We start from the raw sequence: 23,433 nt of genomic DNA, 5'->3' as shown, positions 1-23,433 counted from the left end.
CCATCATAAATCTTAAGATGAACTACTTCAGTACTCACACCTCCCGAGCATTCTGTCAGACTAACGTGATAGGTGATGAACCGTATCGCCGCGCCGCCGCCTAATATGATAGTCGAGCCAACTGTTTCAGTGAAAAAGTGCACTTAAGATAAATTAATGGTGGCAGTCCGGTAATGAGGTTCGAACTAGCAACCCTCCACAACCACAGTAGCTGAGTGAGTGAAAAAGGCTATATTACTTACCTATTAATTACTACCTCTACCTAGAATTTCAAAATTACTTGTCGGACTCGGATCGGATGCGCCGAAAACCGTTCGATGTGCTGGTAGCCCAGTTGGAAGAACGCTTAATTCTCACTGTGAGGTCGCAGTTTCGAATCCCAGCACTGGCCTAAACCAACGTTTTTCGATTTTGTTTTTGAATTCATGTTTGGTTCATAAATGATTATCACGTGCATTGTGAGGAAACCCACATTCCCGAGAAATGTGTTTCTAAACCCTCAAGCCTAACATGGTATAGGAAAACACGGGTATGGGTGCGTCCGATAACCTTGGTATTAGTGTGCGTCAAGCTAGCGGCCTCAAAAAAAAAATGGGCACGTAAAAATAATTTGACCATACCAAAAAATAGTACTCTTATTGAAAAAAATAGTACCTGTTGTAAAAAAATTAGTACCATCACGGTTCTGGATTTATAGCCATGTTTTATTGCACTTGCTAGCTTGACGGTGAGCGAAATTTGGCGAGAGTTAACGACAAGGTCTTTCGCTTTGATTTAAACGCCAAAAAATAGTATCGAAATAGTACTCACCCCCTGCAAAATACCGAAAGTAGTACTTCAACGGTTCCAAAGTTATAAAGGTAGTTCTTTGATCCCGCTAGCTTGACGTTTTGAAAATACCTATTATCTGGGGAATGCTTGCATACTTCAGTTTGTAACTAATGTCAATAAACTCGTATGAAATAGTACTCTCTACCATCATAATTTGGACCTGATTCTCTTTGTAGAAATATGTCAAAAAGTCATTATAACCTATGTCATACATTTATCAAGACAAGTACAGTCGCGAACAAAATTATTACACATGGTCAAGAATGTTGTCAGATTTCAGTATTTTTCCCCATTTTTGGGTAAAAATTGGTGAAGTGCCAGGGTTGTTAGATGAAAGTAATATCATTGTTGAAACTCTTTGAGTTATTCTACAAATACTGCAAATTGTTTATTAACAAACACTTCGATCCGTAACAAATTCAACATGAAGGTATAAATTATAAAATAAAACAGCAGATTAAAAATGTATTATGATGTATTAAAATCACAGATTGTTTTCGATAAGAACTAGACCCATGCAGCCATTTTCTATTAAAATTAGTGCATATGGGTGTATGCAATAGGATTTTTTTGTAATAGCAGCACTGAAGTGCAAAGAAATGGTAGGGTAGACCTCCAAAATGGCAATACTTACGAATAAATTGTGAGGTTATGTAATTGTCTACGTGACTGTATCAACAACAAATGTATGGCATAGGTTATGATGATTTTTTAACATTTCTACAAAGAGAATCGGATCAAAATTATGATGGTAGGGAGTACTATTTCATACGAGTTTATTGACATTAGTTACATACTGAAGTATGCAAGTGTTCCCCAGATAATAGGTATTTTCAAAACGTCAAGCTAGCGGGATCAAAGAACTGCCTTTATAACTTTGGAACCGTTGAAGTACTACTTTCGGTATTTTGCAGGGGGTGAGTACTATTTCGGTACTATTTTTTGGCGTTTAAATCAAAGCGAAAGACCTTGTCGTTAACTCTCGCCAAATTTCGCTCACCGTCAAGCTAGCAAGTGCAATAAAACATGGCTATAAATCCAGAACCGTGATGGTACTAATTTTTTTACAACAGGTACTATTTTTTTCAATAAGAGTACTATTTTTTGGTATGGTCAAATTATTTTTTCGTGCCCATTTTTTTTTTGAGGCCGCTAGCTTGACGCACACTGGTATTATCAAAACTCCTTTGGCTTGCAATCTACTGGCGATTGAAAAATATTTCCATTGTTTTAAAAATTTAATTCATTTGGCAGATGTGTTTCCTGTCAACAAATGTAATATGCACACAATTCAAAATTATGAATATTTTGTAATCAGAATATAAACTGATATAACAAAAACCAAAAGCATGGACGGTGAGCCTGAAGTGTTGTCTGATACAGCAACCAACTGCAACCTGACGACTTCCGATACACTGTCAGATAGCAACCAAGCCAAACTTGACTCATTGGAGAAGAAAGCGGTCCATTTAAGGTTTGTTATTTAAAATGGAGCACTAAGTAGGTATACTCCCATTATAAGTAATTCAGTTTTATTCAAAGCTCTATAAATTATTCGTAAGCGCATCAATAACTTACCTAATATTTGTACATAATGCTTACAACATTTATACTTACTTCATTCCGTACTATTCTGTTCCTCATGTGTAATCATAAAAGTATTTTGAAATGTTTGCAGATTAGTTCTGGAAAAAGATTTTAAAGCGGCTGATATAAAATGGAGCCTTTTTGTAGCAGCGGCATTCAGTTTCCGTTACGAGAGTTGCTTGAGACCATTCCCTCCAAGCTTCATGAAAAGTGGCATCAAGGATATGGATGAATTAGTATAACTCAATTTTTGTACAGTTAGCTATTTAAAGTAGAATGTATAGGCTACATAAATTTAATGGGAAATAACCAGTTGGTCTAGGTGATAGCCACTACCTAGCTAGATAGACCATATAACTACGTACCTACCTAAAATGCTCTAAACTTAAACACTTCGAAATTACCTATCTACGAAATTGTCTTACCTGTAATAAACATAGCCTACTCAGCTCTATACATACAGTATGTTAGTGACATCATAACGAATAGGTACTAAGGGGATGGTTTACTGATACTTTTTGCGATGGAAAATTCAATTTGATATTAATTCAGCATAATGAGCTGAATCATCCGTCTCAGTATTCGTTACGATGTCACTTAAACCCCATAGAAGTACGTACAGGTAGCCATATAAGTACGTATGGGTGTTAGTGACACCGTAACGAACACTGAGGGGGATTATTCAGACCATGATTCTGAGTCGATATCAAGTGGAATTTCCTGTCGGAAACATGAAAATTTGAGCTTTTTTTTTAATTATTTTTTGTTCTTCAACGATAGAAAGGAGATCGCCCAATCTACCATTACCGTTTTTGAATCGATTCCATGTTTAATTGTAATAAATATTTTAATTGTTAGCTCAGTGTGATAACGGATGTGCCGGCTTTGGACCTTGTATTACAACAACTGGACAATCTGGACAACTTGGCGAACATCAGCGATGTGCTTGACTTGCTGTTTTATGTGCTTGTGAGGTTAAAAGAGCCTGCTCTGAAAACAGTGCCACATGAAGCGGTAAATACACCTCTGTCACATACATTATATCCAATCGAGTTAGGGACATATTTAATCGATTGTTTTGGGGTGGAATATATTTGATACAATCGAAAAAACAAATTATCGGTCTTAATTATTACACTACCCGATCCACCCGATTTGTTATTGCTATTACACTGCTCGATCCGGCCCAAAAATTTTGGACTTCCGGGGGTAATATGAAACTTACGTATAATTTACCGCTAACTCAAATTTTGTTTTTTCAACAGCATGAAAGAATTTTGTCGTGTGCACGGTCCGCGCAGCCGGCACCTAGACCTCAATATATTTTCCAAGTAGTCAGTTCGTTGAAATCCAACGCTGAGGCAAAATGGAAAGAAATGTCAAAAAATCATCATGTGTTCTACGCTTTCCATGGAAACCGTTTAGAAAACTTTTACACAATTCTTAATTTTGGATTGCAACAACATTTGAACAAGGTGGAGCTAAGTAACCTTAAATAGGTTTTTCGAATTTTGTTGACTTTTTTATGATTTTGTAAGATTTTTAGTTTTTTTGTAATAGAACCCTTTCTTATTACGTTGCGGACGCCGGCGCTCAGAAGAGTTTGACTTTAACGCACCCGCGCCCGTCGCCAATGTGGGGTAGAGTGTAGAGTAATGTGTGAGGTATGTTAATAGAAAATGCCAAGCTTTTGTAAACAGCCAATATAACACTTTTAGAATACGATGCTTGGTAACGGGGTATACCTGTCATCGGAGCTGAGTGTGAGCCTTCCATATAGCCACGGCGGGTTCGGCTGGGGAGCGAGCGTGATCGGCGGCCACCTGTCCTGCGTAGCCATGTGCGAGGTGGTGGACGCACCAGATGGCATCAACTACCAACGACCTGTCACTAATGAAGGTAAGCTTACAAAAAGGCTCATGATCAAAACACTATTCCAAAGGAGTATATTCAGAGGTACATAACTACCGGCGGAGAGCCCTCAGCTTTGTCCATTTGTCCAGACAAGTATTATAATAATCTGCCACAACAAAAAAACTTGCAGACTAGTTATAACTATTTTAATTTCAGTGGGGGACGGGGGCGATGAGAAGAGTAAGCTCTTTTTGGAACAAGCTGGTGAAGGTAATAATAATAATACGACAATGGCGCATTACCTGGTGACCAATTGTGATTTGGTGCGGGTGCGATACCTGTTGGTGTACGCCAAGCAGCCTGCGTCCATGAGATTCCCCACTCCGAGCGTCAGCAGAAGTGGTAAATATGACTTCATAACGCCGTGAATCTTTGATTACCTATGCTACTGGTTTTAAACTTGTTGGGTTGTCTATATGTCTTCTGTTTTATTCGTACAGCCGGCGGTCTTCGACAGTGGCTCTCCAGGCACAAATTATTCTCCATCCTACTCGGCTACGGGCTGATGTTGGCTACCATTGGTTTCGCAAACAACCAACCCATCCACTACTACTATAAGATTCTACTGAAAAAGCTCGACATCGCGTACAGCGCCTCAAAAATGTGATGTGATTTTGACATTGTCCTTAGTCAAATTTAAAGTGATTCTTGATTTTGTACTTGTCCTTTTTAGGAAAATTATGTGTGCTGCATGAAATCTGGCATTGATATCATGTTTCTTTGAAATTGTCTGTCTGTTTTTCCTTTAATTGTAAGTACTACGTACTTTAATTGATTATTTTACACGTAGGTAGTGACCAAGTTACATGTAGCTTATAATGTTGAAACATTGTCACAAAAGGGACTGTTGGCGTATTTAGAACAATAGTGCTCATAGTCGTTACGGCGGCTCGTCACGGCCTAGAGCGTAATCACTGTACGATCTAATTTTTATTGTGTCGAATGTCCATCCGAACATAATGGTAAACATCAGTTTTTATCGTGCTAACCCACTGAGTACAAGTGCTACACATTCCAAATAGTGACTAAAATCAAAACGTATTTTAACAAAGCTACTTCTACTGTAAAAGCTAAACTTGTATAGCATGATGAAAAGATTTGTGTTTTTATGTTTTATTTTGTTTAAATAAAATAGTAATCATGAAAGGAGATATTGGATATATTTATTATTGGTTTATTGTATTGTCGTATGTGGTTGCTCAAGATCCTATTGCCAATTTACCGCAAGGACGAATAGTCGGGGTAAGAAAACAGCTTGATTGAATTCTGACATAATAACGTGTGATATTTTTTGTCTTCCATTCTTATTTTATTATATTTATGTATTTTTCAGATGAAAGTTTTTACCGAGATTTCGTTGACACCAGTTGAAATATTTGTCGGAATTCCATATGCTACAGCTCCTATAGGACGATACAGATTTTCCGTACGTGGTACCACTTTCTATATTGTTATAATTATAAATATTGTATAATTTACCACGAGGAAACGGAACAAGGTAGGCAGTCACCTAACGTTTCTCTTTTTGAATCATTTTTAGGCTCCAGAGCGGCACGCCGGATGGAGAGGTACGTTATTTGCTCGTCGAATGCCTCCCAAATGTCCACAAGTGGGAGATAATTACAGTGATTATATCAGCGAAGATTGTCTTTTCTTGAATATATGGACGCCACGGGTTAGTAAATTTGAAAGATTAATTTAAAAAATATCCGCTAAATCAACTCTTTGTACTCATGAAGATTTTTTTTAGTTAGCGTGCAGATGGGGGTTCTCTACCGGTTGCCGTGGTCCTGTACAGTGAATCTTGGGAGAAAGGAGGGATAACCCTGCCTTGCCAAGAACTAGCGGCTGAAGGAGTTGTGGTTGTCACTGTGGCTTATCGGTTGCATCTGCTCGCTTTCTTCACGCTGAAGTCTATTGCTGCCCGTGGTAACCTCGCTCTACTCGACCAATATCTGGCTCTGTTGTGGGTACGTGACAACATCGCTGCGTTCGGTGGAGATCCCACACTGATAACCATAATGGGACATTCAGCCGGCGCCGACAGTGTGCTATACCATATGTCCTCTCCTCGGTCCATAGGTAAATAACGAGTATACGCTTCGGTGAACTTAGTAGGTAATATTTAACATTTAGTGATATTTTGTTTACCAATTTTAACATTTTGCAGGTCTGTTCCAAAGAGCAATAGTCATGTCCCCACGGAATATTTGGAAAACAATTGACAAAGAATTGGATGTAAATTCAACTGCAACAGAAAGATTATCTTTAGAAATGGCTCGCTCGTTAGGATGCGCAAGTGATGTGGACCAGGAGATTTTACAGTGCATGCGGACTAGGCCTCTAGCGGATATTATGGCCTTGTACTCGGTGCGTTGCTCACCAGTTCCAAACCAAATTATTGTTGACACGCCTAATAGACAATTGAATTTCCCTATTGTATTATTATGTCCGCAGAAGGTCAATTGGAGTAACGTCATGCAACCGATATCGGATAACTTTTTGCCAACCGGTGAACAGTATTTGCCAACTCCATTGTCAGTCGCATTGTCAGCAGTAAAACAGCCTATGCAACTTGACCTACTTCTTGGGACCACAGACTTAGAAATCATAAATAGTAATGGTCAGTTCAATTTACATAATTAGAACCGAAATATAAAGAAACACAGATTTTATAACTTTGATCTTGGTTACCTTACAGATGTAGATTACACGGAGTTGATGAAACAAGGCGCATCTTACATATCAGAATATGCAAACACAAAAGTGATACCTGACATTTTACAAATGTTTTCTTTGCAGCAGTCGGAAGCTTTGCCACTGGTATGTAAAGTACTTGCATTTGATTTGAGATCTTATCGTCTCCTTCTGTTATCTGTATAGGAAATCCTAGAAATAAACGGGGGCTCATGTAAGGCGCGATAAACCCCGCCAAAGTTAAATTTTATCTTCACTTTATTTATTTCGAGCGAGTGTATATTTTAGCTGTACCTATTGAAGTTTTGCAAGTAGTAGTCACAATAATGCAAGAAATAAATGTCTAAGTACATTTCATGAGTTAATCCAATGCACACATGTATAGCATTGCGGGGCGAGGAGCGCATCGAGCGTCATTTTGTATGAAACGGCGGGGCGCCGGCGCCGTTGCCTCTCTGTGTAGTGAGATTAAATTTAATGAGATAATAAGACCACTTCGTTGGTTTTTTAGCTACAGCAAGCCATTCGATGGGAGTTTTGGGGTGGAAAGACACGGGGTAATGCTGATAGAGAGTCTTTGGACTCTGTGGAGGCGCTCGCTCGGATGGAGACGTCAGCGGGGTGGGGCGCGGGCGGCGCTCTGCTGGCGGCGCGCCTGGCTCGCCGCGTGGCGCGCCTCTACGTGTACCGGTACTTGCAGCCAGGGGCCGATCTACAGGGACACCGGCACAATTTTACGGGTGCGTTTATTATTCTACAGTTTATATCCAACTGTAACCAACTGTATTATTGCAGAAGATAAACCTTTATGCTTCTATGTAACTTATTGTGGATAAATTAAGTATAAGTAGGTACTTACCTACTAGTAATCGTAGTAGGTCACTCAACATAACACAGATTCACACATACTAAGTATATAGGTCAACATCTTATGCGCGCTTTTTGAGCGCTGAGGGCTCTCAACCGCTACAACTTTTTATTTAAGTACAAATAAAAAATATATTTTATTTATTTCAGGGGCAGTACATGGAACCGATTTGGTAGCGCTGCTAGGAGATGCTTTCATGCTTCAAGTGACGCGACGCCATGCCAATCCTGATGAAAAGCGAGTATCTGCGCTATTCCGGAGATACATAGCAAACTTCGTTAAATATGGGTAGATGCCGAATTTTGTCATAACAGTAATACTTATTAGTTAATCATTAATTATTCAATGCCTAAATCCGTAAGAACCATTTTTAGATTAGTTTTTAAAGTAAAATGAAGCAGCACTTCGTTAACTTCCCCTTCTTTGAAACGTATCGTAAGTACTTATACTCGATACGCTATTGTTCTCTTCTTTTCCAAAATGTACCTATGTATTAATAATTTCTTAATTATAAGTAATACTTATTGTTTTAGGGTTCCGTAGGTACCAAATGGTCAAACGACTAAAGTAAATCTGTACAATAAAATATTGTCATTGTATTGTAATTGTGTGCCTACATACTGGGTTTTTCAATATATTTAGAGCAGGCCATCGGATAACTATGTTATTTGATTTCACGACGATTTTAACGGCTTGTTCAGGCAGAAAGCGATCACGCGTTCGAGTACGTTCCATTGCTTGCTCTGTGTGTATGTTAGACCAAAACGAACGTATAACGCGAACAAGGATCGCTCAAACGCATTTTCCGCTCGTAAAACGTTACCGACCGCGGTAATTTAACATTCTTACCGAATTATCACTTAGAAGTATCAATTGTAAAAATACTAGAATAAAAGGTGAATATAAGCGTAAATATAAATCACGTTTTGTATGTCTAGGGCCCCTGCGCCGGAAGAAGAGTGGCAACGATACAAAGTGGGCGACGCTCACGTACACGATATCGCCGGAGACAACCTCGAGACCCGCTGTGGGAGCCGGGGCGCCACCTTCTGGCTGCAGTACTTGCCGCAACTGGCCACCGTCTTGTCTACGTCCAGTCGCACTGAACAACTTACTTCGGAAAATGGTAAACGTAGTGGTTTTTTTTTCCTTATCGAATTAACCCAATTTTTCGATAATACGCTAAAATTGCTATATTTTTTTATGTTACTAGCAAGTTGTATTTGTTATACCAATATTTACTTATTTACCAGAGATCTTACGGAGCTGCGTAACAAACTCGGAAACAACGAATAAACCGAAATTATTTAATTTCCGTATCCGAAACCGGTAAAGGAAATTCTTAATAATTCCTATATCCGAAAGTACATATCCATAACATCCCTACTATTTACCTACTATCTCATAAGCTACGCAGAATTTTGTTTCGTATTGCGTACCCCAATAATTACGCGAGCCTGGTGTCAATAAGAATAAAAAATATTTCAAACTGTGGTCTTTTTGTTTGTAACGACGATAGATACTTATGCCATAGTATGTTTCCTAGCTGCTGTCAATGCTTGATGTTATTTGTGTCCACCAGACGGGTCTCGGCTGCGTGGTGGTGTGTTTGCGATGGTCGGCGTGTCCGCCGCGCTACTGATGTTACTACTTGCGTGTGCAGTGCTCTTGCACAGAGAACGATCCCAACGCAATTCCATGGCTGGTGATTCTCATTTTTAAATAAATCATTAAACACTACATTTTATCATTTTATTTAACCAGAATAAGTTCTAAGTATAGAATTGTCTGAGCGGTTTGCTATAAAGGCGGGAATACACAACAAAACACCTATACGTTCTAACGGCGATTTTATATCCACCGTGCGTGGCTGGCTTTAAGGTGTGCCAGCTACTGGCCAAATACTTGGTCCTTGCTACTGGCACATTTTTTTTTTTACTGGGAGACGCGCCAAGGACCGCTACTGTCACTGCAGTTTGACTTGAACGGAGAGAACGCTTGACGCCCTGTCGCGACGACTCTTTTACACTTATATATATCTATCTATAATTATGTATATAATCAAAGAATTATGAATCTATTGTAGGGATGTGAATGCACACATACTAGACTGACGTCGCGAATACCAGTCAGTATGTGTAGATAGGATGTAACTCTTACTCACTCATAGGTTCCTATGTCAGTGATCAGATCCTCAATATGGCTTTCCTTACACCTTTCCTTTCACCTCATGGATACGGATTACTTCTCCATCTGTAAGTTTAAGAAACATAAATGAACTACTGATTGGTGATACAACTACCACCTACTTGGTGACACATCACCCTGCAGAATGTAAGCTTATCTCTCTTAATGACTCTGGCTGAACACCAGCGTATGTGATCTTATTAGTTACTCTTAGGTATTACTTTATGTCAGTTAATTGCCCTTTTATACATGACCCTTTCAATGGTGTGCTTATCAGCACTTAGTTAGCCGAGTAAGACTTATTCATTAGTGTGCATGCCAGCACTTGGGTGGCCAAGAAGGCCCTATTCATCAGTGTGCCCGCCAGCACTTGGGTGGCCAAGAAAGCCTCTTATAACAGTGTGCACGCCAGCACTTAGGTGGTCAAGGAAGACCTCTTCAACGGTGTGCACGCCAGCACTTAGGTGGCCAAGAAAGCCTCTCATAACAGTGTGCACGCCAGCACTTACGTGGCCAACAAAGCCTCTCATAACAGTGTGCACGCCAGCACTTACATGGCCAAGAAAGCCTCTCATAACAGTGTGCACGCCAGCACTTACGTGGCCAAGAAAGCCTCTCATAACAGTGTGCACGCCAGCACTAACGTGGCCAAGAAAGCCTCTCATAACAGTGTGCACGCCAGCACTTACATGGCCAAGAAAGCCTCTCATAACAGTGCACCATACTCTTAGATGCAACCTGGCCAGGAAATACTTCTACGATTGCGGGCTACTCATTTGGACAACGGTAGCCAAGGAAGGCTTCTACAATTGCAAGCTATGCATACAGACAACGTCTTCAATTGTGGGCATTACTTATTGATGCCCCCTAAAGAGTACTCATCTATCTTTACAAGTCGCATTGCCGGCCGGCCATTTTAAACACAAGTTATTAAACAGAATTTGGCATCATCGTTAGTAAAATTATAGTCAGAATAATAAAAGGGAGTTATATCACCACTACGTAGCTTTGGTAACAGCATCAGCGGGACTTTCTGCACTTTTTCACTCATATAAAAGTTAAACTCACTTTAACTACTTTCTTAGAAAACGAGCTTGTCACGACAAGATTTAAGACATAGACAAGATTCACTTACTGATAGAAAAATTAGCGGGCTTCCGTTTCGGTGTTGCTACTTGTGACATTCCATATTTAGAATCGTGACTCATCGTCACGACACTCCCGACGAACGAAGAATTTGAGGGACATCGTGACGGCGACAACCAGCCTTCGTCACGACACTCCCGACGAACGAAGAATTTGAGGGACATCGTGACGGCGTCAACCAGCCTTCGTCACGACACTCCCGACGAACGAAGAACTTGTCATAGTAGGGCGACCAAGTTGGCCGTCCATTCCCTTATCTTTTCCAGGGCTCTCGTGGCAGCGGCACGCACCGGTCTAGACTCATTATCATTCTCTTGTTCATTAACATCATTTTCTGATTCATTAACAACTTCAGTAATATCATTTTCTGGTTCACTGACAACTTCAGTAACCCCATCAATTATTCGTTTAGTGCTGTCTCTTACAGTTTCCATTTCTATATTATTATCTTTATTTTGTATATTAGTAATTACCTCTTCAGGAATGTCTATAGGCCTTGAATCATTCACGGAACCAACTATTCTTGTTCTCTTTAGAGTTTGACCAATATTTTCAGAACTATTCTCAATATTCTCATTATCGAAATCCTCAACTTCAAGCGGATACAACTGAGTGATTGATCTCGTATATATCTTGTTTCCAACTTTAACATTAGCTACTCTACAAAATCCATCTTTGCTTGTAGTAAGTGAGACTATTCTACCCACTTTCCAATCTTCTCTATTTTTTGTATCTCCTTTTATCTGTACTACCTGTCCTTCTTTAGGTATTAACTGAGACTTAATTCTTGGCTCCTTTAATGAATTTTGAAATCTTTCCCGAAGACTAGAAAGGTATCGGTTCATAAACATGTCTTTAAACTCATCCAGAATTACTAAAGCTTTTTTCCAGCCTTGAATCAAATCTTGTTTCGTTGTTGTGCCTTCAATAAGAATATCTTTAGCACTTATTGTCTCTGTCCTGATACATTTACCCATCATCAAAAAATCAGCTGGTTTCAGTATATGCACCATTTCTGAATCGACACAGGTAAGTGGTCTTGTATTTAAAATAGCTTCAATTTCTTTAATAACTGTATTGATTTCACTGTCATTTAACAAATGTTTATGCAATGTTCTCTTCATACAATGCTTTACTAGACTCACTAGTCTCTCATAAAAACCACCAAACCATGGTGATAACTGTGGTATAAATTTCCATGTAATTTTATTCTCTTTACAGTATGGATTGGTTAGAAGCTCTGATATAAGTTTGAATTGTGAAGCATTGTCTGAAATTATCAAACCAGGAGTCCCTCTTGTAGAAATCATTCGTCTTAGAGCAAATAGCCCTTCTTTAGCAGATAAATCTTGTACCATTTCTAGATGTATAGCTCTTACAGCTAAACAAGTGAATAAACAAATCCACCTCTTGGAAACTCCATTTTCAGTCTTTACTAATATTGGTCCTAAATAATCAAGTCCAGTAAATGTAAAAGGTGAACTATAGTTCACTCTTTCAGCAGGAAGTGCAGGAGTAGGCGGAAGTTTGAATGGACCGCCTCCATGCTTGATACAGCTCGAACACTGTCTTATAATCTTTTGAACTTGAGCTTTACCCTGTGGTATCCAGTACAACTTCCGAATTAAACTCAGTGTATGATTGGCTCCAACATGGTAGTTGTCTTCATGTATTCTCTTTATTAAACTATTTGTGAAGTCACAGTTCTTGGGCAATAAAATTGGGTATTTCATGTCAAACGACCATTCAGTATTTTCAAATCTTCCTTTGCTTCTTAACAAACCATCATCATCTTTAAATAATCGTAGATTTCGACTTAAAGCAGTTTCTTTCATATTAACCTCATCAGGAAAATAAGTTTCTTGTATTCTTTTCATTTCTTCTATTTGTTTTGACTTACTATAATGTTTACTAGTTTTATTTTCTTCTTTATTATTTAATGACTTTGTAGCTTCATGAACATTCTCCAAATGTTCACCTATCTTCAACGGCTCTTCTGATGTCAGAAGTGAAAGTTCTTTTAATAAGTTAGTAGGCCATGTATTTTCATTCTGTAGAAGGAAATCTGGACCCTTAAGCCAGTATGTCTTCTCTTGTTTAGTTTTATTAGGGCGTGTTGCAACATCTGCAGGATTCAACTCTGTTGGAACATATCGTACAGTAAGATTCTTGTTTTGTTTTATCTCTCCAATTCTTCTAGAGACAAAAGGTGTTAACAACTTGTTTGAATTATACCAGTCGATGACAATCTGACTGTCTGTCCATAAGAATTGTTTTCTTATTTTAATTTGCAAAGATTTCTCAACATACTTCAATAGTCTACTGCCAATCAGCACGCCTAATAATTCTAGACGAGGTATTTTCAAATTATCTTGGTCCTTGATAGGTGTTAACCGTGATTTACCTATTACAAATCCTTTGCCATTTTCATTTACTATATATACTTCAGCTGCATAAGCCTTCGTTGATGCATCCGTGAAACAATGTAACTGACTTTCTTTACTTTCAAAGTCCTTTGTATAATATCTTGGTATTTCTTCCTGTTCAGTTTCTAAATTATTATATATGTTTCTCCATTCTTCAAATAATTCTTTGGGTAACTTTGAATCCCATTTAATTTTGCTTTTCCATAGATCTTGCATGAACAATTTTGGTGACAACAACGATGGTGCAACAAATCCACATGGATCGTAAGTAGAAGCAATTGTCCTTAAGACTCCTCGTTTAGTAGTTTGTAAGTCAACATTGTTTGGTCTCAATTGGATTGTATCTTTGTTTGTATTCCAGTCTAAGCCGAGAACCTTGACAACTTCTTTGTCAAGTACATCTGGTATCTTCTCTTTAAATTCTTTCGAGTTGGAACTCCACTCTCTTAGATTCATAGATATCTTCTCAAATTGTCTTTTTAAACTGCTGTATAATGTAATCGCTTGTAATGTCGTCTTCGTCCCAGTAACCAAATTGTCTACATATATGTCGCCAGAAACTTGCTGTACAGCCTTATTAGCCGACTGCATTAAATGGTACTTGATAGTAGCGTTTAACAAGAATGGACTAGATATGACCCCAAACGGTACTCGACAAAAGCGAAGGTGTATAATATTGTCATCAGTAGCTGCTTTTGTTATATCTTTGAGCCATAGAAATCTAGTAACATCTTTACTGTCATCTTGAAGTCCAATTTGTAAAAATGCCTTTTCAACGTCTGCTGTTATCGCTGTTTTATGAGATCTGAATCTTATCAATAATCCTGTTAAATCTTCTAGTAATACTGGTCCAGCTCGAAGACATTCATTGAGACTAACTCCTTGTTTCAGTTTTGCTGACGCATCATATACAATACGAACAGCTTTTCCAGGTGTCTTTACTCCATGATGTGGCAGGTAATGTATGGTATGTATACTGTGATCTATTTCATCAGAGGGAACAGCTTCAATGATTCCATCTTCAAGTTGGTTTCTAATTGTCTCATCATATAACTTTAATGTGTCTTTATCCATTCGTCTTAATAAATTGATTAATCTTCCTGTCACTAGTCCAAGATTAGTAGGTAGATTTGAAACATTATTATTCCATGGCCAGCATACAAAATATCTCTTGTCCTTGTATTTTGTGTTATCATTAAAGTTCTTCATAGCTTCTTCCTCTTTAGTAGTGTTGGGAGAGTCAGTAATTCCAATACATTCAAGGTCCCATAAGTTTTTCAGGTGCATGTTGTCTAAAGGTAAGTCCGGTTTATTCAATTTTGTTTCTTTATTTGACTGAAAGTAAGTAATAACTGATAAATTATCTATATTTTTCTTTTCTGTTTTCCCTGTCAACATCCATCCAAATTTAGAATCCACTAAAAATAAGTTCTTACTTATTTGTTTCTTTGTTGTGTCTATAACCGTGAAATAATAGTCATTGCCGATGAGGATGTCCACTTGGTCTCCAAGTGAACCATCGTCTGCCAAGATACATTCATTTTTCCAATGATAAAGTTCTTCTCCAGGATAACTAACATGCTGTGCAATGGTTGGTACAACATTGGCGTACAGTACGACTTCTTCGTTAGTTCTGGTAAGTATATTTAATTTCACTAATGGACTATCATATTCCAATGGTTGATCAGTTCCGAAGGTGAAGACGGAAAGATGGTGTTCTTCTATTACAGCTAAATTCAATTCAGTAGCAATCCTCTTTGTTACATATGAACGTTGACTGCCAGAGTCCATAAGGATCAGACAATTCACTTTGTCGCATTTATTTTCATTTAATGCAGTAACTACTGCTGTCTGTAACACCGTTGTAGAATTTCCAGATTTGTCTGAAGTATTTGTATGCAATGTTTTCACTTTCACAGAATCACAAACTTTTGGACATAAAGCTCTGTTATGCCTTCCTCCACAATGTATACATTTTTTATTTATTTTACATGACTTACTGCAATGACCTTGAACAAAGCAATAAAAGCATCGGCCCTTTAATTTGATTTGTCTGTCCTTAATAGTTCTTACAGTCTTACATTGATCATTGTAATGTGCTCCTGAGCAGAAAATACAATTTAATCTTGGTTTTTTCATGTTTATATCTCTCTTATATGAATTTTCAAATTTTCTTTTATTAGGAAGCATTCTATTATTATTGTAATTATTATTCTTGTAGTTGGGAGCAAATCTCATTTTCATTTTCCAATCCTGATGTTTATCCTTTAAATTCTTAAAACATTCTTGGATCTTAAACCTTCTTGAACCGCTTGACGGTTTATGTTGGTTCACACTATCTGTACCGTGGAATGTCTCAACCGTGTAATGTCTAATTTCCTTTTGACTTTTCTCTTGAGCAATTCTATTAGCATCCTCTCTTGCTGAAATAATAATCTCTAATTGTTTTCTCATATCTTCAATAGAATCTGTCTTTAACAACATCTTTAACTCATACACTATCTCTTCAGGAAACTTTTCAATAATAATAAACCGCAGATGGTTATGGTTAGTATTCTCACCAAGTGAATTTAAAACTCGTAGATGCCGCTCTACTTCATTAAGAGTTCTCCGACAATCTTCAGCAGTCCTGTCCGCAGCCTTAATTTTATATAAGGCAGCATAGTGAGCATCAATTATGTAATGTTCCTTACCATATCGTTCCTTAAGAATCGATACAGCAATCTGATAGTTTCTATTTGTTGTTTCTAATCCTTCAACAGCTCTCTTTGCATCTCCAGATAATGAAGCCTTCAAGTACAATAATTTGTCCACGTCCGGTAAGTGTCTACTATCAATATTTGATGTGAAATGGTCCCAGAACTGTTGCCATTGCAACACATCACCACTAAACTCAGGTAAGTTCAATTTTGGTAATTCACTATAAGTAGCTTTATTTGACCGTTCACTTCGGTCTTCACGCAAATCTTTTAACTTTATGGTCAACTCTATGAGAATTTCCTCGGAATTTAATTGAATAGCACTAAACATTGAGATGTCATCAGCAGATGGTTCGATACTCAACCGAAAATAATTGTTTAATTCAGTTGAAAAACGAGAATGAAGATTTTCCAATTTTTTGGTAGCAATTTCTGCTTGCTGTTTGTCAATATCACTTATTTCCTTTTGTAAGAATGTTTCGCACTGTTTCGTCACAATCTCGATATGATTTATTATATCTTGGAGTCTAGAAATTAGTAATGACTCCATCATTCGTAAGTAGACCGGTATATGCCAACAAGATTCTTAGCTGAAAATATTTACACACAGTAAGTATTCAAACGTCAAACATTTAGATTTTCTCTAATCGTAATCAGGTAAGTATTCTATTATTGCTCTTTACGACAAGTACATTCATAAACTTATAATTCTTTTTAGCTAGAAAATTCAAAATATAATGGCGTCGGTCCACAACAGAGAAAACTCGTCAAAAATAATTATCGTAAGTACGTATGTATGTACCGACCATATTCCATCATAAAACAAGCTCATTACTTGCGTTTACAATGTAAAACAACTTCAATATCACTCATGAAAACTGATTATACGATATTTAGATACACAAACTTACTGCATCAGCCATGATTACAATCTCACAGTTTATCTTACGAAAATCTCGAAATATAACGATATCTCAACAAATTCTTTTACTCACCAAGTAAATCCAATCACAAACTATGAAACTATTCACTATTTAACTCTTATCACAAGGTGTTTTATTTAAAATAAGAACTTTTCAATCTCTGTATGTCAAACTTTTCTGAAGAAAACGAGCAAAGTAATGTTGCCAACATCACGTTAAAATATTCCTCTCTCGTGAATATACCTTAAAAAATATTATGTTGATTTCTCAACTCTCCATTAATAGCGTATACCATTAAATAATACACACAATTTTTTCTTCTTATTTATACGTAATTCAATTTACAACTAAGAATTTCATACTAAATTATGAACTTCAACTTAATATTATTCACCCACTCGTAAATATTTTACCCACAATCGGGATCATTTTATTAAACAGCAACACTGAGGTTCTTTCTCTCTCGTTCTCGCGAAACAGAAATAGTATTTCCGGTGTATTTTCTTTACACACCAATAATCATAAATTCACGTCATTTGGGAACACAAATAAATGTAAACAGCATTATAAATCATAAAATCATTTTCTATAATGAATTACAACACAAACAAACACAATATCTCGTAAATAAAACATCATTTGATCATAACTTGTTTTGCCGCTTTCTACCACAATGGCGTCGTTTCATTCATCAAATTTTCGTATCATTTTTCTACAACAGAACTCTTTTACGTACCTTTTCTGTCAGACAGCACATATTTAACCAAAATATGAATCTTCGTAATCATTCTAGAATGTCATCGTGTCTAGAATTATGAATTCATCTCAGATTTCTTTTCATTTTCGTTCGTAATAACCTCGAATATAGACCAGTGCCGCCATCTAGTGCCCTTTTACAGTATTACTGTCAGATGACCAATTTTGAACATTTATTCATTTTCATCATAAAACTTGTCTTATATGCCTTTACAACTCTTGTCATGTATATTATTTTCTACTCATTTTATTTAGGTAGCTTACAGCCTCATTTACACATGGATATTCTTATTTATAACCAAGCAAATGCCAATTATAATGCTCTCACATATGAATTGTAAACATCATCATATCAGAATAAATAAAGGAGAAGGAAAGCCACATTTACCACTCTTAGATCTGACTGACATTAATATCCCAGCATCTCCATGTCGCGACGACTCTTTTACACTTATATATATCTATCTATAATTATGTATATAATCAAAGAATTATGAATCTATTGTAGGGATGTGAATGCACACATACTAGACTGACGTCGCGAATACCAGTCAGTATGTGTAGATAGGATGTAACTCTTACTCACTCATAGGTTCCTATGTCAGTGATCAGATCCTCAATATGGCTTTCCTTACACCTTTCCTTTCACCTCATGGATACGGATTACTTCTCCATCTGTAAGTTTAAGAAACATAAATGAACTACTGATTGGTGATACAACTACCACCTACTTGGTGACACATCACCCTGCAGAATGTAAGCTTATCTCTCTTAATGACTCTGGCTGAACACCAGCGTATGTGATCTTATTAGTTACTCTTAGGTATTACTTTATGTCAGTTAATTGCCCTTTTATACATGACCCTTTCAATGGTGTGCTTATCAGCACTTAGTTAGCCGAGTAAGACTTATTCATTAGTGTGCATGCCAGCACTTGGGTGGCCAAGAAGGCCCTATTCATCAGTGTGCCCGCCAGCACTTGGGTGGCCAAGAAAGCCTCTTATAACAGTGTGCACGCCAGCACTTAGGTGGTCAAGGAAGACCTCTTCAACGGTGTGCACGCCAGCACTTAGGTGGCCAAGAAAGCCTCTCATAACAGTGTGCACGCCAGCACTTACGTGGCCAACAAAGCCTCTCATAACAGTGTGCACGCCAGCACTTACATGGCCAAGAAAGCCTCTCATAACAGTGTGCACGCCAGCACTTACGTGGCCAAGAAAGCCTCTCATAACAGTGTGCACGCCAGCACTAACGTGGCCAAGAAAGCCTCTCATAACAGTGTGCACGCCAGCACTTACATGGCCAAGAAAGCCTCTCATAACAGTGCACCATACTCTTAGATGCAACCTGGCCAGGAAATACTTCTACGATTGCGGGCTACTCATTTGGACAACGGTAGCCAAGGAAGGCTTCTACAATTGCAAGCTATGCATACAGACAACGTCTTCAATTGTGGGCATTACTTATTGATGCCCCCTAAAGAGTACTCATCTATCTTTACAAGTCGCATTGCCGGCCGGCCATTTTAAACACAAGTTATTAAACAGAATTTGGCATCATCGTTAGTAAAATTATAGTCAGAATAATAAAAGGGAGTTATATCACCACTACGTAGCTTTGGTAACAGCATCAGCGGGACTTTCTGCACTTTTTCACTCATATAAAAGTTAAACTCACTTTAACTACTTTCTTAGAAAACGAGCTTGTCACGACAAGATTTAAGACATAGATAAGATTCACTTACTGATAGAAAAATTAGCGGGCTTCCGTTTCGGTGTTGCTACTTGTGACATTCCATATTTAGAATCGTGACTCATCGTCACGACACGCCCCGCGTGTCCCTGAACGCCGCCCTAGGGGTCTAACTATCAATGTTAATATGTCAGCTCAGCAGCGAAAGTCTTTGACCAGTGCGTGTTGCCCGTAATGACCTACGGCAGTGAGACGTGGCCGCTTACTATGGGTCTCGTGAGGAGGCTCGGTGTCGCTCAGCAGGCAACGGAGAGAGCTATGCTCGGTAATTCCCTGCTCGATCGAATCAGAAATGAGGAGATCCGCAGGAGAACTAAAGTCACCGACATAGCTCGGAGAATTGCAAAGCTGAAGTGGCAGTGGGCAGGACACATAGCGAGGAGAACCGATGGCCGCTGGGGCGGAAAGGTTTTAGAATGGCGACCACGTGTCGGACGACGCTCAGTGGGTAGGCCCGTTACAAGGTGGACCGACGATCTGGTGAAGGTCGCGGGAAGCCGCTGGATGCGGGCAGCGCAGGACCGATCGTCGTGGAGATCCTTGGGGGAGGCCTATGCCCAGCAGTGGGCGTCGTACGGCTGATGAAGATAATGTAAGCTCATTGAGTCAAACCCTCAGCACAAACCACAGAGACATTGTTTTTAAATGTTTGTGGGTCAAACAAATATTATCTCTGTTAACCAGTAGTGCCGCAACCAATGTTAACATAATTATTATAATATTCATAATACATTAATGGGGTCAAAGATAAAGACAATTCACACAAGGCAATGAACATACAAAAGTCTAGAAGATGACCGTCGGATTGACTATGGCTACCGCATACTATGTGAAGAAGTTGAGGTTCCCATGAATGGAGACGGTGAAATCAATATGTACTGTCTAAAAGACTGCGAACTCTAACAAATCTCTACAGAAACACGTACCTGGTACCTATAAATGAAACTGCCGCCTGGATATACAAGTTTAAGACGACAAAGCTGCACGATTTTGGAGCAACTCACTCTTGACGCCCCGTAGATACCAGCTTTTTGGACAGCTGAACGGAAGGGGAAGATAGATTAATTAGTCTGATATATTAGTGAGATATTTGCCAAATATTTAAGTCCTATTTGACTATTTATTAACGTAAAATAAGTCATCTAGATTAACCAAGTGATCACAGTTTTGAGATACATCTAGCGCAATGGTCCCATGATGTTAAATAAACGATTTTAGGACTTACTAAGTAGACGATTATCTGACATACAATTAGGCCGACTAGGAAATGCTCTAAGCTGAGGGCAGGCAACTTTATTTTCATATGAACCAGGTTATCCGAACTATTGCCTGGTGTAATTTTCATCTTGGTAGTGGATGACATACATTTTCGATTTTTTTGTCATCCTTATATTTAGCCGATTGCGAAACGCTCCAGGTTAGGACGAGACAACCCAGTTTTTTTCGAAAGCCTATTTAAAAACTGACAACTATAAACTGGTCCCATCGTGGTAGTCGATAACGCGGTCCGCTCTCGTTCTAGGAGGGTGAATGGCCCACTTTCAGCATTTGGCCGACAGCGGTAGGCCAAAGCCAAAACTATATTTAAAAAAACTGTCATAGGCATGTCTGTTGTGTCTGTCAGTATGGCTGTATGGGCATAGTTCCCTTTGCCTTACCCTTCGGGGAAAACCAAAACAAAAATAAGATGTCTGTCAGAGTGTCAGTGTCAGGGGAGGAACGCGGGAACCTTGAAACAGAGCGGGAGTGAAATTTTTTTCAAATATTTTAAATTGTCTCAATAGTTGTTTCTGTGGTTAAAAACCCTTATTTTCTGATGAGATTGTTACGATGGGTAGGGCTAAAAGAAAAAAATTAAAGGACCCTGACAAAAAGGGTACATCCGAAGCTGAATCGGAAGTTTCTTCGGACGCTTCTGAAGATCACGATGAAGATCCAGCTCTGAAGTACAAGCCATATTTCGTGACTGATTATGGCCGTAGATATCCGGAGGATTCAGGACTTACTGATTTTGTAGTTTTTATAGAATCTGCTGATGAAAAACATCCAATAAGCATGCGGGACATGATGTCCCTATCATCCAACATGAAGCGTTTTAATAAAGGCGTCAAATTCCTGAAAGCCATGAACAAATATAAAATAGGTGTTCATTTTGAAAAGGCCGCTCTAGCTAATGCGTTTTTGAATAATAAAACGTTTATGACTCAGTACAGATTTAAAGCATCCATACCTGCCTCAGGGTCTGAAGTAACCGGCGTTATACGTAATGTTCCACAAAACTTGTCAAATAACAAAATTTTTACATTGATGTCCAGTTACAGAAAGATTGTCTGTGTGAAGAGGATTATGAGAAAAGAGAGGAACGAGACTTCATACAAACTTGTACCAACGGGCACAGTAACTATAACATTCGCTTCAATGAACCTACCGGACTACGTGGACCTGCACGGCTGGAGATTTCCAATCTATCCGTACGTACCTCCTGTTAAACAATGCTACCACTGTATGAGATTTGGGCATCTTGCCAAATACTGCAAAAACACAACACCAGTTTGCTCTATATGCACAGAAAGTCACTCTTATAAAGAATGCTCAACTGCCGTCAGTGAAGCAAAATGCATTCACTGCAAAGGTAACCACCTTAGTATATCAAGCAAATGCCCAATTAAACAACAAAAAATTAAAGAGAACCAAAACAATATAAACAAAAGGTCCTTTGCTGAATTGTTTAATGAGAAGTCGTTTCCTTCACTAGGGAATAAAGCTAGACCTATATCATCTTCAGAACAATTGATATCTTTGCTCAACTCAGATGATATATTGAATGTGTTATTGAACTCTATAGTTAAAATAATTGCATTAAATAAAACACAAGACAAGTCTATCTCCTCTGAATTTATTAAAACTGTCTTAATGGATACTATCCATAAAAAGTAATTCATTACAACTTTTTCCTTTTTTTTTTGTTTTCATGGATCAGTTGCGAATAGTACAATGGAATGCTCAGAGTTTAAATAGTAACAAATTTCACTTTACACAGTTTTTATATGACAATAATATCCATATTGCTCTTATCAGTGAAACTTGGTTAAAAACTACACAATGTTTTAAAATAAATGGTTATAACATAATTAGATTGGATTCAGGCAATAATCACAATGGTGTTGCTATACTTATTAACAATCAGCTACATTATCAGCATATAAGTACTACATATGATGATTCTAATCAAAATATAGCATTATGTTTATATTTTGGCTCTAAACAAATTACTTTTCTTAGTTATTATAGTCCTCCTAATTCTCCAAATTTCACAAAAACTTCACTCAATGCTCTTTTTAACAGTCTTCCAGAACCAGTATTTATTGCTGGTGATTTTAATGCGCACCATTCTGTTTGGGGTTGTTCTTCTGTTGATAACAGAGGTGATATTCTTCTTAAATGTATAGATGATAATAATTTAGTACTGCTAAATGATGGCAGATTAACTACTGTAGGATCTAACACATGGCGGCAAAATGCTCTTGATCTGACTCTGGTTTCCCCCTCCCTGGCTGCTGCCTGCGAGTGGGGTGTTCATGACGATGCGTTGGGTAGTTATCATTTTCCTGTAATTACAAAAATTTCCTTTAGTAGTGTTGGGGAGC

At 38.1% G+C, this 23,433-nt stretch overlaps 4 protein-coding genes across 5 annotated transcripts; 3 read left to right on the top strand and 1 right to left on the bottom strand.

Annotated features, from left to right (window-relative positions):
* The first annotated feature begins 74 nt into the window (after positions 1-74).
* On the top strand, positions 75-5,158 carry LOC126377810 (protein mono-ADP-ribosyltransferase PARP16). The gene is made up of 8 exons (XM_050025679.1): positions 75-215; positions 2,086-2,305; positions 2,510-2,654; positions 3,277-3,432; positions 3,684-3,893; positions 4,137-4,317; positions 4,489-4,674; positions 4,773-5,158. Exons 2-8 carry the CDS (start codon positions 2,181-2,183, stop codon positions 4,937-4,939), a joined length of 1,170 nt encoding a protein of 389 aa, XP_049881636.1. The 5' UTR covers positions 75-215; positions 2,086-2,180; the 3' UTR covers positions 4,940-5,158.
* Positions 5,158-10,372, top strand: LOC126375446 (carboxylesterase 1C). The gene is made up of 12 exons (XM_050022367.1): positions 5,158-5,574; positions 5,666-5,758; positions 5,873-6,007; positions 6,087-6,414; positions 6,503-6,702; positions 6,790-6,955; positions 7,034-7,155; positions 7,541-7,769; positions 8,047-8,185; positions 8,836-9,023; positions 9,480-9,602; positions 10,362-10,372. Exons 1-12 carry the CDS (start codon positions 5,473-5,475, stop codon positions 10,370-10,372), a joined length of 1,836 nt encoding a protein of 611 aa, XP_049878324.1. The 5' UTR covers positions 5,158-5,472.
* Positions 9,906-17,613, bottom strand: LOC126377512 (uncharacterized). 2 transcript variants are annotated; one of them, XM_050025263.1, is made up of 3 exons: positions 17,351-17,613; positions 11,220-16,945; positions 9,906-10,150 (listed from the first exon to the last, which is right to left on the bottom strand). In XM_050025263.1, exon 2 carries the CDS (start codon positions 16,906-16,908, stop codon positions 11,449-11,451), a length of 5,460 nt encoding a protein of 1,819 aa, XP_049881220.1. In that variant the 5' UTR covers positions 16,909-16,945; positions 17,351-17,613; the 3' UTR covers positions 9,906-10,150; positions 11,220-11,448. The 2 variants fall into 2 exon arrangements, with proteins under 2 accessions (XP_049881220.1, XP_049881216.1); XM_050025259.1 differs by having other exon boundaries at positions 11,220-17,613.
* LOC126377927 (histone H1.4-like) lies at positions 10,590-19,757 on the top strand. Its single transcript, XM_050025982.1, has 2 exons — positions 10,590-10,683; positions 19,108-19,757. The coding sequence occupies exons 1-2, from the start codon at positions 10,639-10,641 to the stop codon at positions 19,372-19,374; spliced, it is 312 nt and encodes a 103-aa protein (XP_049881939.1). The 5' UTR covers positions 10,590-10,638; the 3' UTR covers positions 19,375-19,757.
* The last annotated feature ends 3,676 nt before the right edge of the window (positions 19,758-23,433 follow it).

The sequence above is a fragment of the Pectinophora gossypiella genome, chromosome 2 (genome assembly GCF_024362695.1).
Source record: "Pectinophora gossypiella chromosome 2, ilPecGoss1.1, whole genome shotgun sequence".
Taxonomy (NCBI): domain Eukaryota; kingdom Metazoa; phylum Arthropoda; class Insecta; order Lepidoptera; family Gelechiidae; genus Pectinophora; species Pectinophora gossypiella.
The sequence above is the reverse complement of the archived record's forward strand: the minus strand, read 5'-3'. Positions and strand labels throughout refer to the sequence as shown.